General features: G+C 32.9%; 1 protein-coding gene across 1 annotated transcript; it reads right to left on the bottom strand.

Moving 5' to 3' along the window:
- Nucleotides 1-292: 292 nt before the first annotated feature.
- Mcm2 (DNA replication licensing factor Mcm2) lies at nucleotides 293-24,520 on the bottom strand. Its single transcript, XM_088243485.1, has 13 exons — nucleotides 24,417-24,520; nucleotides 24,164-24,336; nucleotides 21,450-21,619; nucleotides 20,170-20,353; nucleotides 14,305-14,797; nucleotides 13,611-13,814; nucleotides 11,515-11,746; nucleotides 10,213-10,390; nucleotides 8,724-8,891; nucleotides 5,974-6,135; nucleotides 4,153-4,309; nucleotides 2,720-2,959; nucleotides 293-2,019 (listed from the first exon to the last, which is right to left on the bottom strand). Exons 1-13 carry the CDS (start codon nucleotides 24,417-24,419, stop codon nucleotides 1,732-1,734), a joined length of 2,652 nt encoding a protein of 883 aa, XP_088099611.1. The 5' UTR covers nucleotides 24,420-24,520; the 3' UTR covers nucleotides 293-1,731.
- Nucleotides 24,521-24,679: the final 159 nt, after the last annotated feature.

The following is a 24,679-nucleotide window of genomic DNA, read 5'->3' as shown; positions in this document are numbered from 1 at the left end:
ATTAAAAGTTGTATTTTTCAGAAGACAAGATTTTTAAACATATGTAGTTTTTTATTGCATGGGTACATGATTTACTAGGATGTTTTTTGAGATTCAAATACAATAATAAAGACTAAAATCTTCCAGAAAAAGTGTTTATTAATACTTTCCTTTCACAATTTCAATAAATTGTTGTAGATTGTTGTTTCGAGAAGATAATGTTTCTTCCTAGGCCTAATATATTTTAATAATGATCAGGGATATGCTGCAGTCGGAGTACCTGCACCATTAGGTGCAGAAAAGGAATGAAAAATTTTCTTGGATGAATTTCTAAAGCAATTATATTTACATAATCTGGAAAAGGTTATCTTGAATAAATGTTGCATGATGTTATGTGTAGAACTCCTGGCATTTAGAAGAAAAAAATATGCATAAGGATATAGAGCATGCCATAAAATTAATGATAATCAAAGGATATTCGTTATATTGTGTGCAGAAATTTTAAATGCTGTAAGGACTAAGTGTATACATATTCTTCAAGAGATGAAAAAGAATGTATGTTTTTTTTAATTGTAAATACATACACATTGTATTAGTATCTAATGAGATATTTTTTATTTGTTAATAGACTATCAAACTAAACCAAATTTTTTAAATATAAATTTTTACGAATCATATTATCAGCGCCATGATTTATTAAAGTTTTGTAATTTTGAAATTACTCATTAAAAAATAAGAATTCTGCTGATTTGTGAATTGCCTTCCCGTAAACCAGAAACCTATCACAACTATCATCGGTTGATTTGGAAGAACTAAGGACATGGTTAAAAATAGTTCATAATTTTATACATTTTCGAGAATCACTGCCCGACAATTTTATGCTCTAATTTTTACTGCGCGTGAGAAAATATTTATTTTTATAAAATTTCCCATATCTTAGTTGTTTTATGTTTTGTTATCTTGGTGGAGAGAAGAACTAAGCCACATTTTTACAGTTTTGAGAAAAAATTACTCCAGCTTCTTAACTAGTTAACAAAAAAAAAAACTTCTTTCTTTCATAGTACGATATTTATTCAGACAGGTTATGAAACCTTAAGGGAATATTAATTACTGGATATACAACATATTTCAAAAGGAAACGTTTTAAAAATGAGATATTAAGTATTTTTCACTAGGGACTTTTCACCAACAAGGTGACTATTTTTAATAATATATTCAATACGTAATAACTATATCGCTCAGCTTAGTTTCAGCTGATGTTCAAACATGGCAAAATGGTGAATGTTACAGTGCATAAAGTGGGCACCTAAACCAGCCAATGACAGGTTATAAGCCCTCTAAATGCCTAGATTTCTATATTTTCTTATCTACCTCTGTTGTAATATTACTGATTTTTATGTAAATCTAAATCATAACTCTTAAAAACATGCCCAGTTTTGTGTGATATAAATTTGTTGATTTTATGAATGTCTTTTAAGATTTTTTTTCGTAACTACCAAAATTTACATCAGATAACTCATGGGTGTTGGCTTTCAAAACAGCTTAAAATTCTGAGAAATGTCATATATACATATATTACTTAATTCCGTCGTTCGTGGCACATCAGTAACTTTGCTTTTTTATCGCCAATTTTAACAAAAATAAGAAATACAATTTATTTTAAACATTCTTTTTTTTCCTATCCTGAAAAAATTTACACTTTGTCCTAAAGCAATTAAAATTTAGCAAACAATATTTTAACAGTTTTATGATTTAAGATTGAGTTCTCGCTTCTTGGACCACTTGTACAATGATCTTCCTCTTGGAGTCGTAGGTGAAGTTGTTGATCTTGAAGAGTTTGCTCTGGTAGAAGGGCTTGAGGTCTGTCACGTTGATCTGTCTGGCCCTATCCAGGAGGTCTCTTTCCAGGACCTCTACGGTGGAGTGGTTGGGCCCGTGGAGGCCCCGCATGTACGCCAGCTGGTCCATGGTCAACTGCCGGAGAATGTAGTACAGCAGCTCGCTGTGATCCTTCTTGTAGGTCAGATATTTCTGGAAGGACTGGTAATAGAAAAAGGATCATTAGATTTTCTTTTGCATTAAAATATAGTAAATTACTGTCATGTTTATGATTATATATTCATTTATTTATAAATATAATCAATGGCATATTGACAAACACATTTATTTGCTTATTCTTAATTGAAAATAATGTTTCCTAAATAGGGTGTCCCGTGCCGAGGGAAACATTTCGCATTATTTTGAAACATGGCCTAATCTAGTAAAACAATATTTTACTTTTAACATTTGTCTTATTAAAACGTACAAATAAAAACACTCTTTTACCTATATGGCCCGATCTACTTATCAATCTGTGCTCAAATCACCTCCATTATCTACTTATATAGCAATTTTATATTGAGAGTATTTACTAATTAATATTTGTCCTTATGGCTTATAGACAATGAAAGTAGGTTGTGCACATTGATCGAGATTTAGACCAACCCTTTTTGACCGAAAGTCGTGTAGATTTAAAATTGTTTATGAAGCATCAGGGTGGAGTGTCTAGTAGCTATATTAAATGTGTGATAAGTATTTTCAAATTTAGGAGTAAAAAATTGTCAGTTTCTTCTTGTTACACCACTGTTCTTGGAATTTACAACAATAGTGATTAGATGCATTGTAATTGACCAGAATCGATGATAAATTTTCCAATTTTACAAGAGTATAAATATCCATACTATATTATAATCCCGCTTACATTTCTCATGGACCTCATGACGCTGTACTTCTGCGTCTCTACGAAACTCTCCACCATCATCCTGACGGCCATGTTGACGTCGTCATCCGTCACGCTCCCCTTGAGCTGCATGCGCGCGTGTGCCTCTGTCATGCGGATCACCGACTCGATGTGGCGCACAGTGATGGGCAGACTGCCCGTGGCGAGGGACTCCTGACGTAGCTGACTGTACATCTGGGCTATTTTATCTTGGTCCATACTCTGGAAATAAACTTTTTGGTTATTCATTACATAATTAAAATAAAAACACTTTCTTAACCACATATTATTTATAATAATAAAAATACGTATATGTATAGTTTTATTCCACTTTTATTTACAAATTTTTACCAGTGACCGGGTTTCGTCGTGACTGACATCATCAGACTGGTGGGAGACTAAACAAATTTTTGTATTGTTTATTGTTTCAGCATTTACTTTGTGGAAAAACATGTCGAATTTATTTAAAGTTTAGTTTATATTTACACCTGAGGATAAGTATTACTGATTACTCGAAACTAGTCGTGTTTTATTGTATTAAACTCTTGTGTGGTAAATTTACAAAGTGTTTTATTTTTAAATAAAACAAATTTATGCTACACAAAAAAAAAATATATATAAATAAAAGTGGAATAAAACTATATATATATTTTTATTTTATTTTATATTGTGTGGTTCACATATTTCGTCAGTGTGTCATATAAAAAAAAAGTTATTTTGTCAAATTTAATATATTATTATATTTCACTGGATTCTCCTGTTTTTTTTTTATCATCTATTCAGTTTTGTACAGTTCCATCATTTTTGTAAGATTTTCATATTTTTCAATATGATTTCATCTTATAATATAAGATTTCCATATTTATCACCTCTACACATTACTACGACTAAATATGCTGTATTATATAAAAATAAATAAATGCTGCCTACCTCACAACAGGTATTTACTATACCTAGTGAGGATAGATAATTTACATAATTGTACTACATCTAACTTGACTTAATTGTACCCGTTTTCACTGTTTTGCAAACAGAACATGTTGTATTATTTACTATAATAAATGCTGCGCACTGAACCAAACTGAAACAATATCATCGCCTTCACAAGGTAAAACAAGATAAACTAAAATTAATTGGACCTGACTTAAAACAGGAAGTTTTTTTGAAATAGTTAAGACTAGAAACAAAGTATTGTGGTCTCCAGGGATATCTGGCACTAGGAGTATATATATCCCAAGTTGAGGGCAGCATTTAATGAGGACTCCATTAATTCCTATATTTCGATGGTCCATCTCGTAGGAGACTTATTTTCTTATTTCTTTCAATATATCCAAAATAGGGTAAAATAATTTCCTGCACGTCACAAAGAGTCAATTTGATGAAGAAGATAAGAATTTAATAGGAAACAAAATTACCCTAAGTTCTGGCCTGATGTTTTCTCTGCTGTACACAATATACTTCTTCAGCAGATCCTGTGGGATACTGAAGTCCGGGTCGTGGAGGGAATCCTCAATAGCGGGGGCGGTGCTCTTCTGTGTCGGGTGGTGACGGATGTGAGATCCAACCACAAACCTTATAAAAATAAATACTATTAAATCAATACACACATTTCATCAATAATTTTATATAATATGACAAGTGGATCAAACCAAATAGGTAGAAAGATGTTTTTATTTGTGAGTTTAATGAGTTTTTATTTTGTTTTATTTGTACTTGAGATGATTTAATTATGTTTAATAAGGCATGTTTCAAAATTGTATAAAATGTCTCCCCCGGCACGGGACACCCGAGTAGAAAACATTATCTTTAATGTAAAAAAAGTAATATTTAAATTATAAAAGGACAAATTAATAAAAATAAACACATATGCCTTTTTTTAACAGAAATAAAAAAAAATTGATAAGTTGAAGGGAGTATCACAAATTTATTAACCATCCATATATTTTTTTCAAAATCTTAAATTTTCACTCTTCGGAGAAGAGACAATGACACAATACTGATTATAGATTAATAAGCTGGATATAAAGGCGACTGTGATACGGTACAAATCCTTACATAAGGTTACACAAATATCTATACAAATCACATTATCCCTGATGATGGACGCTGCGGTGCATCTGCTAGATGGAGGTAAGGTGATCAGTCCTACGCCACGTCCAAAGACAATGAAATATTGCAGTGTAAAACCACCTTTCAAAAAAATATTTCACATCATTACATTACATTTTTTTTTGCACCACAACAGGCCAGGAGGCCTAATTACAGTGGTATATTACATCACAGAGCACCCAGGCTTGAGAAAAATCACATTTTAATTTTATCTATACATATATTATATTTATTAGAAATCTTTAGTTAAGCCCATTTTTTACACGGCAACAAACCATCAGAAGGAAAAACCAGAGTACATATTATATTTTTTATTGATTAATATAATTACGTAATTGGTAAATGTTTTTTTTTCTATACAATCTACTTTTAGAGCTTTTTAATGTTACAGCTGTAACTCTCCAAAAAAGAGACTAGCTCTTGTGCTTGGAGAGGGACTAACACTGTTATATTTATTTAGTAATTTGAAGTTACATAATTTCAAATATACGAGTACATCATAAAAAAAAATATACGAAGTTAAAAGAAAAACAGATAATAATGATTCAGTTATACTAAATAAAAAAGAAAGCTGTTTTTACTTGGTTTCAAAAAAAAATTACTGATATATTAGTTGTAAGAGTTTTTAGTTCAATGGGGAGATTATTTTATTTTTTCATTCCTTTTAAAACAAAACTATTTTGACCATGGCTTGTGTGGAATTGAAGAATTTTTATATTATTTTGGTATCTCCAATTCATTTATTTTTCTTCGTTGTAAATTTGTATAGTATAATTTATTTTGTAAATAGTGTTTACTGTATGAACTTTAAATAATTTATATAGATTTTCCGTGTCAAATGTTGAAGGTTTCTTTAAATTATTATTATTATGGATAACTTGTATAGCGCCATTTTCGTAATATAACACCTCAAGGGCGCTTTACATAGTTATTCTATGGATAAATAAATTTCATTGAAGCTTTTAAATTTGTAATTTAATTAAAACAATTTATTTTTAGCACAGTTTGGCAACGTGCCAGCAGCTACACCAAGAGACGGAGTTATCACCAATCCGTTAAGTTTTTAAGGAGTTTTGCCTGAGAGTAGCTAGATAAAATAAGGATGAATAATATTTAAAATAACTTACTTGGCAAGGTGCTGATCTTGCATGGGGTCTGCTTCGTCCCTCACAACACAAAGAATATCGAATCTGGACAGTATAGGTTCAGACAAGTTCACATTCTCCGAAAATGTCATACTAGCGTCGTATCTTCCACCGATGGGATTTGCAGCAGCTATTATTGAGCACCTACATAGATAATTCAAAATAAAACGGTGATTTATAAACAAACAGCATTTTAATTTTCATTTATTTATATTAAAAACGATTTCAATATAGAGGCTATTTACAAAAAGCAAAATAATAAAAGGAAAAAATTTATATGAAGGAAAATTTTCAACAGATATTTTTATTATTATTAGAACACATTATAGAACAGTTTTTGTTATACGTTCAATACAAATTTAAAGAATTCAAAAATAAAATATATAAATCTGCGATAGAAAACGGGAATTGAATTAATAAATGAACTTATTTAAATTCTAACAGAAAAAATGTAGAAATAGTTGGTAGTAACATTCGTATTTCTAGATTAGGCGGCCTCTGTGGTGTAGTGGTCAAAACGCTTGACTCACACACGGAAGGTTCCGGGTTCGATTCCCGGTGGGAACACAAAAATTAAAATGTGATTTTTCTGAAGCCTGGGTGTTTTGTGATGTAATTCACCACTGTAATTGGGCCTTCTGGCCTGTTGTGGTGCAAAAAAATAAATAAAAATTAATTAGTAGCAAATTTTTAAAAATTAAATATTGTTTTTAGTGATCAAGTATTTACATATCATAGGTTGACAGGTAAAACGTTTATCTCTAAGTTCTATATTTTTCAACAATCTCTTGTAAAACTGCATTGCGTGAAATTATACAATCCTACACTGCTGTTTCAGATAGCTCAGATATAAATCTGTACTTGTAAATAAAGTCACTCTACTATAAATCTGTACTTTATGAGTTTAACCTGTCAATGGACGATATATTCAAATTACCAACAAAAAAAAATATTTAAACTTATAATTAGAAATCAAACACTGATTTGAGTCTACTGAACACTTTATTTTATTTTTACAAATATAAACATATAAAAATAAAAACTTCGTGACAATTGTTTCGCCTTATTAGGGCATTTACAAACGAATGTGAAGATTATTTGGATTGAATGTCCTTATATAGTTATATAATTCAAGGTACTTGAGTAGAAAATAAAAATAATCTTATGAACTATAGCATGTACATTAATCATAATTGAGGGAAAAACCAATGGTTAAATAATATGTCAATAAATACTTACTTTGTTATATTTTCCCCGAAATTCAAATATTAATACCTAAATTCCCCATTACCTATTAAACACTTAGCCTCACCCTTAACCATTGGTTTTTCCCCTTAATTATGATTAATGTACATGCTTTAGTTCATAAGATTATTTTTATTTTCTACTTAAGTACCTTGAATTATATAACTATATAAGGACATTCAATCCAAATAATCTTCACATTCGTTTGAAAATTCCCTAATAGGGCGAAACAATTGTCACGAAGTTTTTATTTTTATATGTTTATATTTGTAAAAATAAAGTGTTCAGTAGACTCAAATCAGTGTTTGATTTTTAATTATAAGTTTAAATATGGAGTTCTACAAAATAAACACCAAATCAATCAATAAAAATATTATTCATAATGAATACATATGTAGAACACAAAATAATTTGTAATTGTTTCTGTGTTTTAATAAATCAATTATAACTATTATTTGGAGGAGGGTAGAAAACGGCAAAATCTGCACATTTCGAATAAAAAAGAATTTCAGTGCTACAGGAAATCAGATATAAAAAATGTTTTATTACATGCGGTAAAAATTAAAGCATTTAATGAGGAACTTCAGTCCTACGGGAAAATGGATACAAAAAATTATTTCTTATGCGCGGTTTATTATCGCGGGGATATTATTATAAATTATAGCATTAAATTATATGGCAGTTTCTTGAAAATGTACGAAAAAATATTTTATAATTCTTTAATAAAAACGAACTACTTTGAACGACACCACTAGTTCATATGAATCAACCAATGATAAGAGAGTTGTGGAAGATTTCCGGTTTACTTACTATCAATAAACCAATCGGCAGAACTGACCAAGAAGAAGCAGAAGAGAACTTGAGAAGTCACACGCGGAGTAATTTCAGAAATACAAAACTTTAAAAATCATAGTGCTGATACATAAAAATAAAAAATAACTACTTTGAAACGTCACAAGTTTATTAATTAATTTTTGCACCACAACAGGCCAGGAGGCCCAATTACAGTGGTGAATTGCATCACAGAACACCCAGACTTGAGAAAAATCACATTTTAATTTTTGTGTTCTCACCGGGAATCGAACCCGGAACCTTCCATGCGTGAGTCAAATGTCTTGACCACTACACCAAGGAGGCCGCCTGGTTCTTATGAACCATTCAATTATAGCATTGTGATAGGTCTCCGGTTTCCAGGTAGCCATTTCTTTCAAAGTTTAGTGTATTTTGGCAGCTACGGGGTTCAACTTTTAAATGTTAGCACAACTCACCGATGACAACTCTTGACGTCACAGGCGGAGCTATTTCAAAATGACAATACTTCAAAAAATTGTAACAATTATAATAAAAATACTTTTTGATTTTGTTCATTTTGTTTGATAACCTATTAAAAAATAAAAAATAAATAAAAAACCACTTAACTTCCCCATTGTAAAAGGGAGGTATTATCAGTTTGTAGCAACAATGTGAATCTTCACATAGATGCTTACCTGGCTTGAAGAGAGGTGACAATACCCGCTTTGGATATGGAAATAGACTGCTGTTCCATAGCTTCGTGAATGGACGTTCTGTCTTGGTCGTTCATCTTGTCGAACTCATCAATAAGACAAACTCCACGGTCAGCCAAAACTAAGGCACCAGCTTCCAACGTCCATTCTCTGCAGAAAAAAAATGCTTATGAAATACTTTCCCCGCTTAGTCACAAGTTACGTCGTAAGAACATATTTTAGCAAAGTTACATTATAACGTTTGCTTGTCCAGTCGGATGAAAAATACACTTCTGTTCTGTACGGGTATTTTTCGACTCCATGACTACTCTTAGGTAGAAATCCTAAAAAAGGAAATTAAGTGTAAAAAAGTCTGCCAAGTAGTGTAATAGTCGGAGTGTTCGCCCACCACACTTGAGGACCTGGATTGATTCCTGGGAGGGCCGAAATGAAATATTTGTTTATATGGTGATTTCACATTGCAATATTTCATTGTTCTTGGCATCTAAAGCGAAAAGCTGATCATCTTACCTACCTGTAACAGATGATCGAGATACACTGCATTTACTTTAGCGATACGGTGCCCTGTGAACCATCAGATGCAGATAAGGGTTTGATGATGAAGCCTGAGTGGTTACGCCACATTACTCTATGTGTGTATACCACATTGACTAGGTTGAGGCGTTCAAATTTGTTTGCTACCTACTGGGCCCTGGTTAAGATGTTGCAATGCCTACCGTGGGTACCAATATTGTCCCGGCCCCATAATACAACTGAACTGTCCTTGCGAGTGCATGTGGCTTGATGTTCTCGCCGGGATTGCTAAAAAGTTATTTTTGAAATCAATAACTCATAAAATCCACTGTGTCGTGTAATCGTATGAAATATTTAAGAAAACAAGTCAAGTGCCCCTCAATCCTGACCACAGGATGTGATCTGATCCTGACTGCCGTGACAGAAGTTCCAAACAATAAGGTGCTAGAACCCCAGTACAAGGTAGGTAATTGCATTCATTGTATTAGGGTTCGGTGGCAAAGTAGATAAAGATAACGCATTCCTAGAACCAGACCATTTCGAGCGTTCATCTGCCAACAGGCAAGTGGCGCGATCACCGGGCTTTATTTATTTTTTTATTATTAAACTATTTTAAAAAAAAATTCCAAACAAAATTAACTTAAGAGTCCTCACTAGGGAAACCCGTTATAGGATGATCTGCACAGTTACCAAAATGTGATTTTCATTGTTCACATGTTACTCGCATATTTTTTTATTCTATTCTAATTTGCTTCAGCCAGTTTTTTTTTTAAAAAATATTTTTTGTTATTATTTGTTTCTTTATTTCAATTTCATGGGGAGTCATAGTAAACAATTTGGTAGAAAAATAATCCTCAAAATCATTTATTAAGAACTTCCTTTATTGAATCAGTTCATCATAATTTATTTCCCCGTCCGCTCCCTAAAATGAAAACAAAAAAAGAGAATTTTGTAATACCTGGATGCGGGACTTCTCCTGACGTAGGCAGTCAGACCGACAGCGCTGGCTCCCTGCCCCGTAGTGAACACCGCCCTGGGGGCAATTTTCTCTGCGTACTTCAGGAACTGGGATTTGGCAGTGCCGGGGTCGCCGCAGATCAACACGTTGATGTCTCCACGGAGCTTGTGCTTTTGTCCTGCGGTATTCAACATTGCAATCAACTAACAAATAGATGTTCAGAATGCAACGAAGGCTCAAGAACAGATACTGGTTTTTTTTTTTTTAAAGGAATAACCCGCTGAGACTCTATTTTAGAGGCTTGTCAGCAGGCGGGAAAGAGGGGATATAGAAGGAGGTTATGAAAATACACTACAACACCTAGACCAATTGAGAAAATAAAATCTTTATTGGATATTTTTTCTTGCAACTGGCGGGAATCGAACTCACGATGCCAGTTTCACAGTTGGCCGTCTAACCGACTGCGCCACGGCGCCTATCTAAAAACGTTTGCAGAAGAAAGGACGAGAACAGGATGACAGCTACACTTTCCAGACAGATACTGTCCATAAAAATACTAAATTTGAACTAGAATCGTGCAGTGCAAAATGTATTGAATTTGTGAATTTTGAGTAGTACGCTAATGAGGAAGTTCAGCCCCGTGGGAAATTGGATACAAACAATGTACTAAAATGTGTAAAATGGCGAAGTTTCTTGAAAATATATTAAAAAAAAATATTTTAATAAAAATAAATTACTTTGGACGGCATCACTAATACTTCCGAATCAATAAATTATAAGAGAGATGCGATAGATTTCCGGTTTACGGTAAGTCAACTGACTAATTAGCAGAACTCACCTAGAAGAAGAGGATGAGAACTTGAGACGTCACACGTGAAGTAGTTTAAAAAATACAAAACTTGAAAAAATCATAGCACTGATAATACGATACATCAAATTTAAAAAAAGTTAGTACATTTAAATTCTAGTATAATTTTATTTTTTGTGTTTCCTTGATTCTTTGTGGTAATTTCTTATTTTTTTAATTCGTATAAAAAACGCACCGATAAACATTTATTTATTATTAGTGTGGCGTGATCTAGATATTGTTTATAAATTTTAAATAATAAAAATATTTAAAAAATGAGTGATATTTTTTTTAGCTGTTATGAAACCCATCAGTGCTATTGAATTGTTTTGTTTTGTTAGTTAAACTGTAATGATTTTGTTACAACACAAATAATAATGAAAGTATTTATACAAATATTTGTAGATAAGCATTACATTTTAATGTTTTTACTTGTAAAAATGCTAGAATCTCACCAGGATTCTTGCTTTCTCCACCAAACAGCGCAAGAGCCAGGGCTCGCTTGATGTAGTCGTGGCCGTATATAGAGGGAGCCATGCTGGCCACGATCCTGTCCACTATCCTGGGATCCTTGGACAGCTTGATGATGGTGGAGATGTCCTCGTCCGTCAGGGACTCCACAATGTGCTTACAGTCCTTCACCACAATGTGGTTGGCCAGGATGACCGTCGCAAAGACGGGGAAACCCTGGAAAAAAGTAATGACAATTTATATAAACTAAATCATTTCCAACTTTTGACGTGTCCACCTTTAAGTATTTGTTGGATTCGGTCATGCCATATCTTTCTTGGCTTTTCCGTATCTGCATCCATCAACGTTTGTTCTACGCATTCAAACCAAAGTAGCGCCTCATTCTTGCTTGTCTCGGCCTTGTATAATGCATGGATTTTTAAATTTTTTGAGTCTCTTTTATTAGTGAAAGCACGCAATGAATGATGGAATTTTTTATATACGGTAGTTGAGCACCCATTAAAATATATTTTTATTTATTTGTGCAATAGTTTGCGTAGGTTTTTACGGTCACTGTTATCAACACGTATCCTTTTTGGGTGATTCCAATTCACTTGGATTGGTTCTGACGTTTCGGCTACCATTACTACCATTATGCGGGATCATCCAAAAAAGATACGTATTGACATATTTGTACATTTGCGTTCATATTCTTCCCCTTCCACGTACAAAATCGTAACCAACAAATGGTCAATTTTGTGTTTTTAATGTATTCTTTAGTTCCGACCAAGAAAAAAAATATTCTTTAATTAGGTTTTTTTGGGATGCATATTGACGCATTTTTTATTATTTAGAAAATTTTCACAGGACGCAAGAGAAGACCGGAAGCGGCGTAGCGGATACAATTATGTTCTTTGAACTAGATAAAAGTCCGCCACGTGCATTGTTTTTTATTTTTAAATAGCACTTCTAATATATTTTTTCCAAAATAAATCCCACATAGGCGAAAAATAAAATAATCAAGCAAATTAGAGCTAAAAAATGTGATTTAGCATTAGAAACTAAATCTCCACTACGTACTATAGAAACTCCAACAACAGATTTGTTATAATTTATTAACTATTATTTGTATAATAACCAAAACCTATATTTGTATGAAAGACAGCAAAATGCATGATTTAATAAACCAGTTAATGATATATTTGCTTGATTTTAATACTAATATTTCATATTTGTTGTAATATATAGAATAACAACATACATAATTATTAGTGCTTCTTACGATTATGTACATTGTTTGTGAATATAATAATAATAATTATCGTATGATATATAAACAATATTTTTTTCAAATTAAATCGGATGTAAAATGTTGTGCATCATTCATACTATATTTTACTTCACATCTTTTACGAAGTATAATATCTTATGTCATTCATACGGTATTTTACTTTGCATCTTTACAAAAACTGAAAAACATTTTGTTTTTTGAAAGCTTATATAAAAAAAGATATAAAAATGAATATGCATGAATTTTTTTTTAAATCAGTCAATATTTAGTTGTATACTGGAATTTTTTTCTTTAAATCCATGTGAAATCGTATTTTGTGGGTTGTGGTATTATACGTAGGAGGTGTAGATATCTATATTATTTTGATGGGTATATAGACGAGTTTTTATAATTTCAGTGAGTTTAAATATATAGGACAATTAAGTAGTTGATAAAATAAGAGCCAGAATAATATATTTTAATTAAATTACATAAAATATGTGTTTACATGTTTATAAAATTATATAAACATTTATGAAAAGGTCCTACCGACAAAAATATTTCAATTCAATTATTGGTGTATAAATATGAATTTCTTATCCTTACTGATATTGTAAGAATAGATTTATTTTTATAATAAAGATACCGGTCACGAAGATGTCGCGAAAACGACAAAATGTGGATTTAGGTATCACTGTTTTTTTTTATAATAAATTTTTAGAAAGGCAGGTGGCTGTTAGTGATATGCCCCTATTTTATCAATATTAGAAGAGGATATCAACAAAAATAAAATACAGATAATATTATTTTATAGAATGTTAGGAATTGTACCTGTTCGGTGTTCAGAGAGCCATCGTAATTATTGGTGTATATTCCCGTGATATCCACCTCGTCTCCGGGCTTGCAGCGATCACACAAGTCTGCTAACAGGATGCAGTCCTTACTCCGGGGAATACGCCCGGCTGGGATCTTTCCGGGGGACTCTTGAATAGTCACCTTCTGGTAGTTCCGATACACAGTGTCCTCCATATTAACCTGTGAGAATGCATATTATAAATTTCTCTGATTTCTGATCAAATTATTTGATTGTAAGTTGGAATTTATTCACAACCTAAGAACCTCGTGTCCATAATCATTTGGAAATTTAAAAAAACTTTGTTAGATTTCATTGGAATACTTGGGTCACATTTTATTATCGTGATCTCAGCATGACTTATCAGGATCTGCATTTGATGACTGTAATGCTTGCCTCACGCACAATTCACAGTGAGATCACAATAATATGGAATCAGTTTTAATATGAATTCTGTGTGGTAATTCACTAATGTTATTGAGCCCGCAGGCCTGATATGATGAAAAAAATGACTATGGAGTTGAATAATTACAATTTAAAATTTGAAGTCTCTTAACATTTTCAGAGCACAGTATATACATGTATTGAGATCTTCATTAAAAATAGGATGTAATCAATGTAAGATAGTGCAAGGTCAACTTCAAAATGAGTTATGCAGAGTATTTCACTTACCATAAATGGACCGGAGCTTTGACATTCAGGGCAAGAACCTGGTTTGACTTCGGTGTCCTGTGTTTGGACAAATGGTCCTAGAACGTGTCCGCACCGATTACAATCGTACTTCACGACTGAAAGTTGCGGCAGTACTCCAGTGGTGGCAGTGATAACGCCTTGCGTTCTAACCAGCTGGTTCAGATGTAACTTCCGGAACGTTCTTAACTCTTCCACAAGTGGCAGGTCTGAGATTCGGACATGAATCTCCGAGGTGACTCTCTCATAACTTGGGAAGATTTGAAGTACCAAGTCTTTGGCGACTTCGTCAAATATTTGAAGCATTTGAAATGGTGCCTCGGGGAGAAAATAAGCCAACACATTCTCTTTGGCGACGAGAACTGTGAATTCAACGTGGAACGAAGCCTGGTTGAGTTCGCACATTCTGCGAATACGTTCTTTGTATACATACTGTCCTTTCTGGTTTACATATGTGCGAAGGAAACTCTTGAATCTAAAATAAAATGGAGCAGAAACAATTAGAAAAAATATATGTATTTAAATCAGGCATTTATTTCTAAAATGTTATTATGAATCTACTCGTATTTCCTTAGTCTCACAGTTTAAATATACATATATTAAATTATTGATACTTGTAATAACAAATAAATGCTCGTAAACGACTTTCTTCGTCAAAGCAAGAAACTTTGCTGGACATGTTTAGGTTTTAATGATTCCAATTCGTTGTATTATTTCAAAAGCAATAAAAAGGGGATCTTAGAGTAAATTGTACACTTTCATTGAAAACATTGCCTTAAGTTAATGGCTAATCCAAGTATCCGGATTTCTGCATATCTGGATAACGTTTGGCACTCATTATTCCGGATAGTTGGAGTCTTACTGCATAAGGTAAATAATAAAAGAGAGGAAAAATAATAAATGCATTTATTTCAATGTAATTACTCGAGGTATTGATTATTTGAAAAATATAGAAATCATTTGAAATAAAAATGTCAGAATAATTAGGACAACAATAATTACACATTAGAATATTATTTAGAAAACAAAGAAATGCTTCTTAGTGGTATCAAGAGTAATCTTGTTCCTAGGGCGGTCCATAACCCACAAAGTATGGGCGCCTTTTAGAGTCAAAATTTGAAAATATGATAGCATAAAAGCTCATTTTGAATGGGCAGTTAATCATAGATTGATGTAAGAATGTGTAGAAAGTATGAACATTGATAATATGTGGAAATGTTTGATAAATAGTATGCGTGAATCAGCAACGAAAGAATGCGGTGTGGCAAAACGAGGAAGAAAGAGAGATGATGCACGGCAGGATGACGAAATAAATAAAACTCACGCAAGAAAAGTAAGAAGCAAGTTTAAACAGGTTGATAGTGAGTAAAATGGATGCCAGTAAGTACGCTAAAATAAAAAAATGTAAATATTGAATGTAAGAAAACAGTGAAACGGGGTATATGTGAACGAAAGAAATTGCTGAAGAAAAAAGAGGGAATAATGGCAGTTGGAAAAATGTATGGAAGAATACTGATTGAGAGAGTAAGAAAAGTGACATAAGATAGAGTGAAAAAAATATATTGGACACATAATAAATAATATACTTTAAAAATTACAAAACAATATCTACATACATAGTTATCGCACTTCATATTATATGGATACATTTATTTATTACTACATAAACATTTTAACTATAACCCTGTATATAAAAATATGTAAATAAAATATTTCTGTTACAATTTCTTTATAAATAATCATTGTAGCTTGGGTAATTAGATGACCACAATTCCTTAAAATAATATTTAAATTACAATATAATTATTTTTAAGTTGGAATACTTCATTCAGCAAAAATAATACTTAAAATTGAGATCAATAGTAAATGTGTAACATTTCTGTTCAATATCAGTCTTAATGCATTAGTTCTCTCCGAGTCATTCGACGCCTAAAGTTTTGTTGTATAAGAAACATGGGATTTATATTGTGATTCCGAATTTTTACATAATTCTCGGCAATAGCCCGAATCAAGTGAATGCAATGGTTGTTAAATGGTGGCTGCTCAAACATGTGTGACTTTAATGACTTAAAAATCTCTACACCTAAATAACTTTTCAATACTTTGTGAACTACGTAATCACTATCGTATTTTGGCGATAAATATTTTCCTCCGCTAATTTTAAGAAGAAATTTCATTATTATTTCTGTCTTTGAACATACATTTAAAACATCATTCGATGGTTTGGAGTACTCGTCGCAGGTTGAAATAAATTTGTGGGTTTTCGGTGGAACGAAAAGAGCCGAAATGCAGGTTTCGCATATTATTTCTTGATTTAAAAAATGAACTATGTGACTGGCCACGTACGGTATTAACTCGATATCAGAATCTAAAATATCTTTAGGGACTTCTAGCTGTAGTCTATACCTTATGATATCATTTTGCATGATGTCCGACAATCTATACCTGTCCGAAGTGATGTTTATGTTAAAAGTAGGCGAAGACGATTTCACAATAAACATTTTCTCCAAAGGAATATGTTCTCCTTTGTAAATTGTAATCGGTTTGAGATAATTCAGTAGATTTTTATAAAATAAGCTGAATTCGTAAGCACTAGGGTAGGGTGCATAGTCTTCGACGGATATATTACTCAATAGCAGTTGTATGTGGTCCTCGCTGGCTTTATGAAATGGGAAATAACTCACAACTTTCCTTTCTAACACGAGCGTTTCGTACAAGTGACGAACACTTTCGATACAAGTGTAGAGGCCTAAAAATCCTATACCTACGGCACTATCATCTATAAGTTTTTCATTATTAGAAAAAATAAGCAGATGTCTGATATATTTCTTCATGTTGTGTATAAATGTGAAAACTATCTTTTTATTTCTATCGTTCAAGGCTTGAGCGTAATCTCGCTGCTGCATATTTTTGGAAGTCACAATGTCAAAAATGTAGTTTACATTTATAATGAGATTCATTGTTCCCGAGCTATCGGTAAATTCAGGTAACTCCAAATCTCCTTTGCAATATTCGATGGCGTCCACAATACTATTACTAAATGTACTTGTGGCTAAATTGAGCATAGTTTTTTGTTCCCGATTGTGTTTTTTACTAAGTAACTTATCGGTGGAAGATGACCAATCGTTGAGCTGTAACGTTCCCAGTTCTTTTATATGGCTCCATTGAATTCGATACCCGTGAATATCTAATAATATTTGTTTGGACTGTAACGCCAGAGTAATGTATTTGATTAAATGGCAAGGATCAAATAATACGGCAATATGTTTGTCACAGAAAGAGTGATAAAATGTGGGTTTAAAGTTTTTAATATCGGATGAATAATTACAACCGAGAGCCTTAACAATAGAAAAACTAGCGTAAGATTCTCCGCCAAACAAAACAGAGACTATTTCGATTCCTGCGTCAAACGATTTCAGAATACACATGTTTATCAGATTTTTCTTTTCCTCTATACTGCTACCGAACAGCAGAAAATACCCCAAGGGTATCTTCCAGTTGTCATTTATACATACGGCCATGAAGAATAACATATCTCTCGCCTCTTCCAAATAGTCTCCATCTTCTAAACCTGTCCCCAAATCAACATAACCCAAACCATTCTCACCTAATCCGGTGCCTCTTTTGATCGGCATTTCAGATATAACTAAATTGCATATTAATTTAGATTCGGAAGATTCGGATTTAGTCTTGAGAACTTGGAACGCTTCCGCCGTGAACCCGGGCATGCCGTCAGATGTCTCATACCATCGACTGATGGTTTTCACATCAGGAAGACGCGTGCTAAAATATTTCCGCACAAATTTGTAAGCATTTACCGAGTACACAAATAAAGTAAGGGCGAAGGTACGAAAATCCGCAGAATATACATGGTTCACCATATTGAATGATACAATGTTTTTCTTGAACAGATCTTTTAAGTTTTGAAAACTTGATAGAACATCAATTTTTTCTTCTGTTAGAAACTTCTTTTTGTAGAGAACGTTTAATAGTGTTTTTAAATCTTTTACTTTTTTTGAAGATCGGCTATTCAGTTCTGATAGTCGTATGGATTTCACAGTTTTTCTACGTAATCTTTTCAATCGTTTCAATAATTTACGCTTTCTCGGGGTGACGTAAGTTATTCTGGGGTATTGTAGGATCGTAGTGAGATCAAACGATGAGTTGGTTTTTGAATTAACGGGAGGTAAATTTGTAACTTCTTGAACAACTTTATCTAACTCTTGATTTGAACACTGGTTTCCAGCTGAAGCTGACTTTTTCTCTTCTTTCATGTGGGGATCCGGTTGAGTTGATATATTTGGTAATCTGTGAGAAAACATGATACAACAGTACTTAATATAATATAATATATAAACTAATACAACAATCAATATTAATAATAATGACCATGCATGATATAATAACTATTATAAATCCTCGTTAATTTAGCTTATACTACATATGTTAATAATAAATAATTGCACGCATGTTTTAACAAGAAAACAGTACTTAAAGAGCGGGCATTACTATTTAAATATACTGCTAAAATATATAAAATGCTAAGCATGCTAGGCATATTTGTATACTGATTAGGTAGTCTTAATTTACAGGTATCCTTACTTTCACTGGAAAACATCCAAGAAGTCTTAAATATAACATAATTATTACAACCCTTAAGTATCTCGAGAAAGGTTAATGATAAATGTACTTACCGATGAGAGAAAACATGATCATTCTTATTAATTGATTTACACAAAATCACTACACAGTTCACTACTAAACTATTCAGAAAAACCTCGAGTTTAAAGAAATATTAAAAAGTTTTAAATTTAAAATTTAGTTTGACAAATTTCATTTTAAGAATTGTCACAATAACATTAATTTGAAGCGCAGCTTTGTGATTTACCACTTTAAAAAGGAAACTCGAACTGAAAATGTGTTTAACATCACTAACATAACTTAAATAACCCCGAGCGGTTTCAGATTTCGTTGTCAAGGCATTGACAGAAAAATAAAATAAACATTCAAATAATTTACAGATATTCTATCCTTTAAGGCAATCAAAATATTAAATTGAACGCTTTTTTGTGAGGCCACTTGACTTTATTTTGAAGAACTACTGTAGAGTTTTGGAAGGCAGTTTTATAACGACACCTGGGGTGGTATTCTGAATCTTTTCGACCCCCTAGAGTGATAGAACATTATTACGACCTTAAGCATTACCCAAAACACTTAATTAGGTTGAATTCACCAAACTGTATTTGTTTTCTCCTATTTTTAAAAACAGTTTTACACATCAATTGACGTTGAAATTATCAGTGTAGCCATTGCATGAAGCCAAGTGTCGTCGCATTAACCCCAAATTAACCACTCTCTAAAGGGTAGAGAAGATTCAGAATACCACCCCTGTAAATGGTAAGAGCCGCGTTTTCCAAAACTAAATAGTAGTCCGGCAAAATAAATTAAAGTGGTCTCACAAAAAAGTGTTTAATTTAATATATTTGATCATGTTATTCCACAAAGTTAATGCCGATTCAAGAAATAATATAATAAAAGTATTCATGTATATTATGTATGCATGTTTAATACTCTTTATTGCACTAAAATAAGCCAAAAAGGACAGCATAAAACACCCAGGCTTGAGAAAAAATACATTATTTATTATTAAACTTTCACTGGGAATTCAACCCGGAGTTGCAGTGAGTTAGGGGGTGGCTTAGCCATAACACTACAGGGTCGCCATTTCTGGATGATAACCATGATAGTTTATTTTTAAACCAGGTTTTTCAAATAAATTCATGTGAATCACAATGATTTATTACAAATATTTTATTACATTATGAATATAGAAATGTTTATGTTTACCTGTTAGCAATCTCCGTGCGGGGTCCCAACATGGAGACCCATTCCTTGACGGAGAGACCCTTGGTATCTTCCAAGTTCTCAATACTCTCCACAGCATCTTCTCCGATAGTTTCCCCTGCAGCAGCTTTTTCTGCGTCACGGCGTCTCTTAGTTCTGGGAGCTGAGCTCTCATCATCAGACTCACCTGGGAGACAAAAAAAGTATTTTCATAGATACTGGTGACTTTCATATATTAGACGATAATATGGTACTACATGATAATGTTTTTAATTGAATCGTAGAATCCATAATGGGCCTAAATGATTACAGATTTATGAAAAATTGAATTCTATAACGCACAATGGAAATTTTAAAAAAATAGCGGAATAGTTAGTGGAGCATAAAAAAGTCCATAACTTTAAACGAGGGAAGATGTAAATTTGGCAATAATAAAAATGCAAGACAAAGAAAAAAAGGCTCAGGCTTCAGATCATGCAAATTTGTGTTTTTAAATTTGTGTATTTACAAAAGTTTTTTTACAAAAAGACAAAATAAGCGATGCATATCATCATTGCACCTGCAAAATCAGTTAAGCGATTTTTCTTTTTTTAAAGTTGATGTTTGCGAAGTTAAAGAGCTGAAACCTTTATTGATGCGGGTGAGATTCACCTGATTGAATTATTTCACTTACAAACTAGGTAATGCCTGAAAAGATTTTTCAATTTTTACACTTCTTGGACCAGGCGGATTTATCAACAATGTTTCGAGTTTGTTCAACTTTTTGTAGACAAGAACTGGATTCAATCCCTTAGGGAGCTGTTGATATTAACATATTTCAACACAGATGAAGAACATGTTGAAAAAGGGAACATAGAAGTCTAGACATCTAAAGGAGTTAAGACTATCTGTTAATGTTTGTGAAATAGAATGAGGAAGAATTGTAGGAATACATGACAGTATTTTTAATTTCTCATTAAGATTTTTACTAAGAAACCATTGAACATAATGATATATGAACGCATATAAGTATTAAAAAAATAATTTCAAAGTTCCCCAGAGTCATGCCCTATAAAGGGTTAAGACTGATCTCCTTACCTTCCACGCAGTAAAAATTATCTAGATACGCTGCAATTGCAAATTGCCAATGCAGTGGCCTATGGACCAATAGGTGCAGATAGGGAGATAATGATGATGATGAGGATAATGATTTCGAAATAATTTTTTTTTTCGTCAGTCCGAGTTATGAATGAAAATAAAATGTATAAAACGTAACAGTATACAGCAATCAATTAGAAAATTACCGTATAGAAGTTCCCTGTCATCTCTGTGCATGATTCCCTCCTCCCTGTCACGTCTTCTCATCTCTCTCTCGGCCACTCTGCGCCCATCTACAGACAGCTCTTCATAGTCTCCCTCATCATCCAAGTTCTCCTGGTCATATCTGTCCAGGGCAGGCATTGGACGGTAATCGCTATAACACAAGACATTTGTTCATTAATTTATTAAGTCCAAATTCTTAGAGTTAACATGAAATCTTATAAAAGGTTTTTTTGCACACTGGAAACTGTCGGTCTCGCAACACTGCGGGAACGGCGAGAAAGGGGAGACTTAATATGCATAAAATACTCCAGTCGCTATAGCTGCCCAAATTTGGACTCAACGCTCAAACTAAGATGATTGGCTTTAAGGCCAGTCTCAGGCTGGAGAAAACCAGATTCAACCTAAACCTAGGGAAGCATTTCCTGAACAATACGATTGTTGATTGTTGGAAAAAGCTGCCAAAGAGCTGGTCTCAACCATAAGACTAAATAACTTATAAAATGGGATATATTTGTTTTGGAGAAGTGAAAATACGCCAACTAACTTTCGTTAAACAGATTTAAGCATAAGAAGCAGGACCCTTCAACTCTGGAACGATCGCTATTTGAGTGAGACAACCGGAAGTGTAACTAAAATGTTTTTCCCTACAATTTTTCATGCCTATGATTTCAGAAAAATGCAAAATGCTGGCTACGAGCTCACCCAGATGCTTACGGGTCATGGTGGCTTCATGAGCTACCTGCATCGCTTCAAGCTCTCAGAGATCGACAGCTGCCCATGCGACGATGAAACTCCTCAAGATGTCCCTCACCTGTTGATGCATTGCCCCTTTTTCAGCTTTCAAAGACAACAGCTGGAGGCGCGATGCAGAGGCCTGGGTGAAGATCTATGCGACATCCCATCGGTGATAGGTAATACAGAACTCACACGAGAGGTAGTATCATACATGATAAATATAGCGCAGGAAATTGGTAAAATAAACCAAAGTAGGGAACAAAATGCCGAACACTCCTCTAGTGGAACGGAAGGCCTGTTGACTACTGCCAACAGGCCGGCTTCTCCTGAAAAGTTTTAAGTGGTTTCCTCTCCACGTGAGCAAATGCTGAGAAGTTCCTGATTAGCCCACATTAATATATCCCTCCTGATCCCAATAGTTTAGATAAATTTTGAGATATTTAATAGCAGAAAAATCCACTTTTTGAAATATAAACCTTGTATATTATAAGCAAGGTAAATAATAAAGCAACTCCCATATATAAAAAAAAATATTAAAAAAAACAGATTTAAGCATATCATCTTTAAGATGCTCGCTTAAAATTAAAATAATAAATAAAGACATAAACATTTATTGAGAGCAGAACCAACAGATTTTCATAATGTACAGAAGAGCATGCACTCCATATAGGTATTTAATCAGTTAATACTGTCTACCATACTTAATTGTAGTAAAAATAGTTTTCAAAAAATCACAGTGATGAGCAAGTATACTATTAATGAAAAAGTCGTGCTTAGCAGAGTGAGTTATTTTCAATAAAAATAAAATGTATTTGCCAAAATGAGAATGAATACCACGTGATATTTTAAAATGATTGTAAATCATTATTCATTCATTTATTCATACAAAGATACATATTACAAAAAAAAACGCTAACTCTAACTCTATGAGGTCAAGAGCCCTGTCTTGAGTTGGGATAAGACATAATGGTGGAACAAAAGGACATAATAAAGTGAAAGCGTGCATATTATTAAAGAATACCAAAAATAAAAATTACATAAACATCAGTTTCAATAAACATCTGGACAACACGCTTAATAGTTTATAAATCTATGCAATGTCTTGCAGCAGTCTCCTGCAATAGTCCCTTCCCTTGGACAAAATCTAAACTTGTACGCTTCTCCTGAAAATGGCTTTCGATTTGGAAAACTTAATATTTTTATCCAGGGTGTTGAACACTCATAGGGCTACAATAGAGAAATTAGTCTGAGCGAAAGTCGTATGTGTTTTGGGTATTAAATAATTCAAATTACAGGAAAACCTCGAACGAGCATTCTGCTGAGATCTCCTCTTGTAACCGCATGACCAGAAATAATAAATAATAATAATAATGTTCAGTAAAATCATAAATTGAAAGAATGTCTTAGATGGGAAAGTTCAAGAACAAAAAACCAATTAATTTAATTAAATTTTAAAAATAAAACTTTGTTAATAGTACTAGGCGATTTTATTATTTTAAAAGAACACAACCATAGTCTTGGGAGAGCACTCCTCCCATACGGGTGATATAAAACATTGTATAACATTAATAACAAGCGTTACGGAGTAAATGTTGATTCAATCAATAATATAATTGTAAATCAGTTGGTAAAGCAAACAAAACTATAGCATCAACGACTGCTCCGTGTAGTATCGTCCGTAGATGTCATTGATATTATCTTGACATAATCTAGGAATACATATGTGTGAAATAAATACCATCTTCATACCTAAATACCAATCACGCTCAACATCTAAGACGTCTCACTTGTTTGGAGAACTGAAAACTACAACTCAACCACACTATAATGATAATTAAAATGAAATTCTCTTCATTTTGAAATCCAGTCTTAAAATTAGGCGAAAATAAAAAAAATAATAATTGCTTCAGGGTTACATATGATCAAAAACGAATACTGGCTATAATAGCATTTAATTTACTTTTCCATATTGTCTCCAAACAGTTCCTCGCCATCTTCCTCCTCCTCTTCATTCCTCGAGACATCACCCAGGAGCTCTCTCTCATCTTCAAACATTTCATAGTCTCTAGCGGGTGAGGTTTGAGCTGATCTGGCTCCATCGCGATCGCTCGGTGTGTCAGGTATCGGAGAACTCTGCAAGTACAATATATTTAGTAGCAACAGTTTAAAGATTAACACTAAACCACTGTAAACGTAATATTCAAGAAATTTACCATTTTAAATCAACTTCTATTACCAAAATTAACAATATTCTTGTATTACTAAGTTCAACACGCGAAACGCGCTCACTTCCTTAAGTTAAAAGTAAAAAACAATGGCCGATAGCTGTCAAAGTAACAAAAGTCGCGCGGGAAATTTGTTGTGTTTTTTTTTATTCTAAGTTGATGAGTGTAGTTTTACAAAGCCGGTATAAAATAAGAAAAGAACTTTCTGAATAAAACGAAACTATCTGCCCCAAATAATATTTTCAGACACA

This window comes from Micrasema longulum, unplaced genomic scaffold, assembly GCF_059751315.1.
Source record: "Micrasema longulum isolate JH-2025_06_02 unplaced genomic scaffold, ASM5975131v1 h1tg000215l, whole genome shotgun sequence".
Taxonomy (NCBI): Eukaryota; Metazoa; Arthropoda; class Insecta; order Trichoptera; family Brachycentridae; genus Micrasema; species Micrasema longulum.
This window is presented reverse-complemented; position numbering and strand designations above follow the sequence as displayed.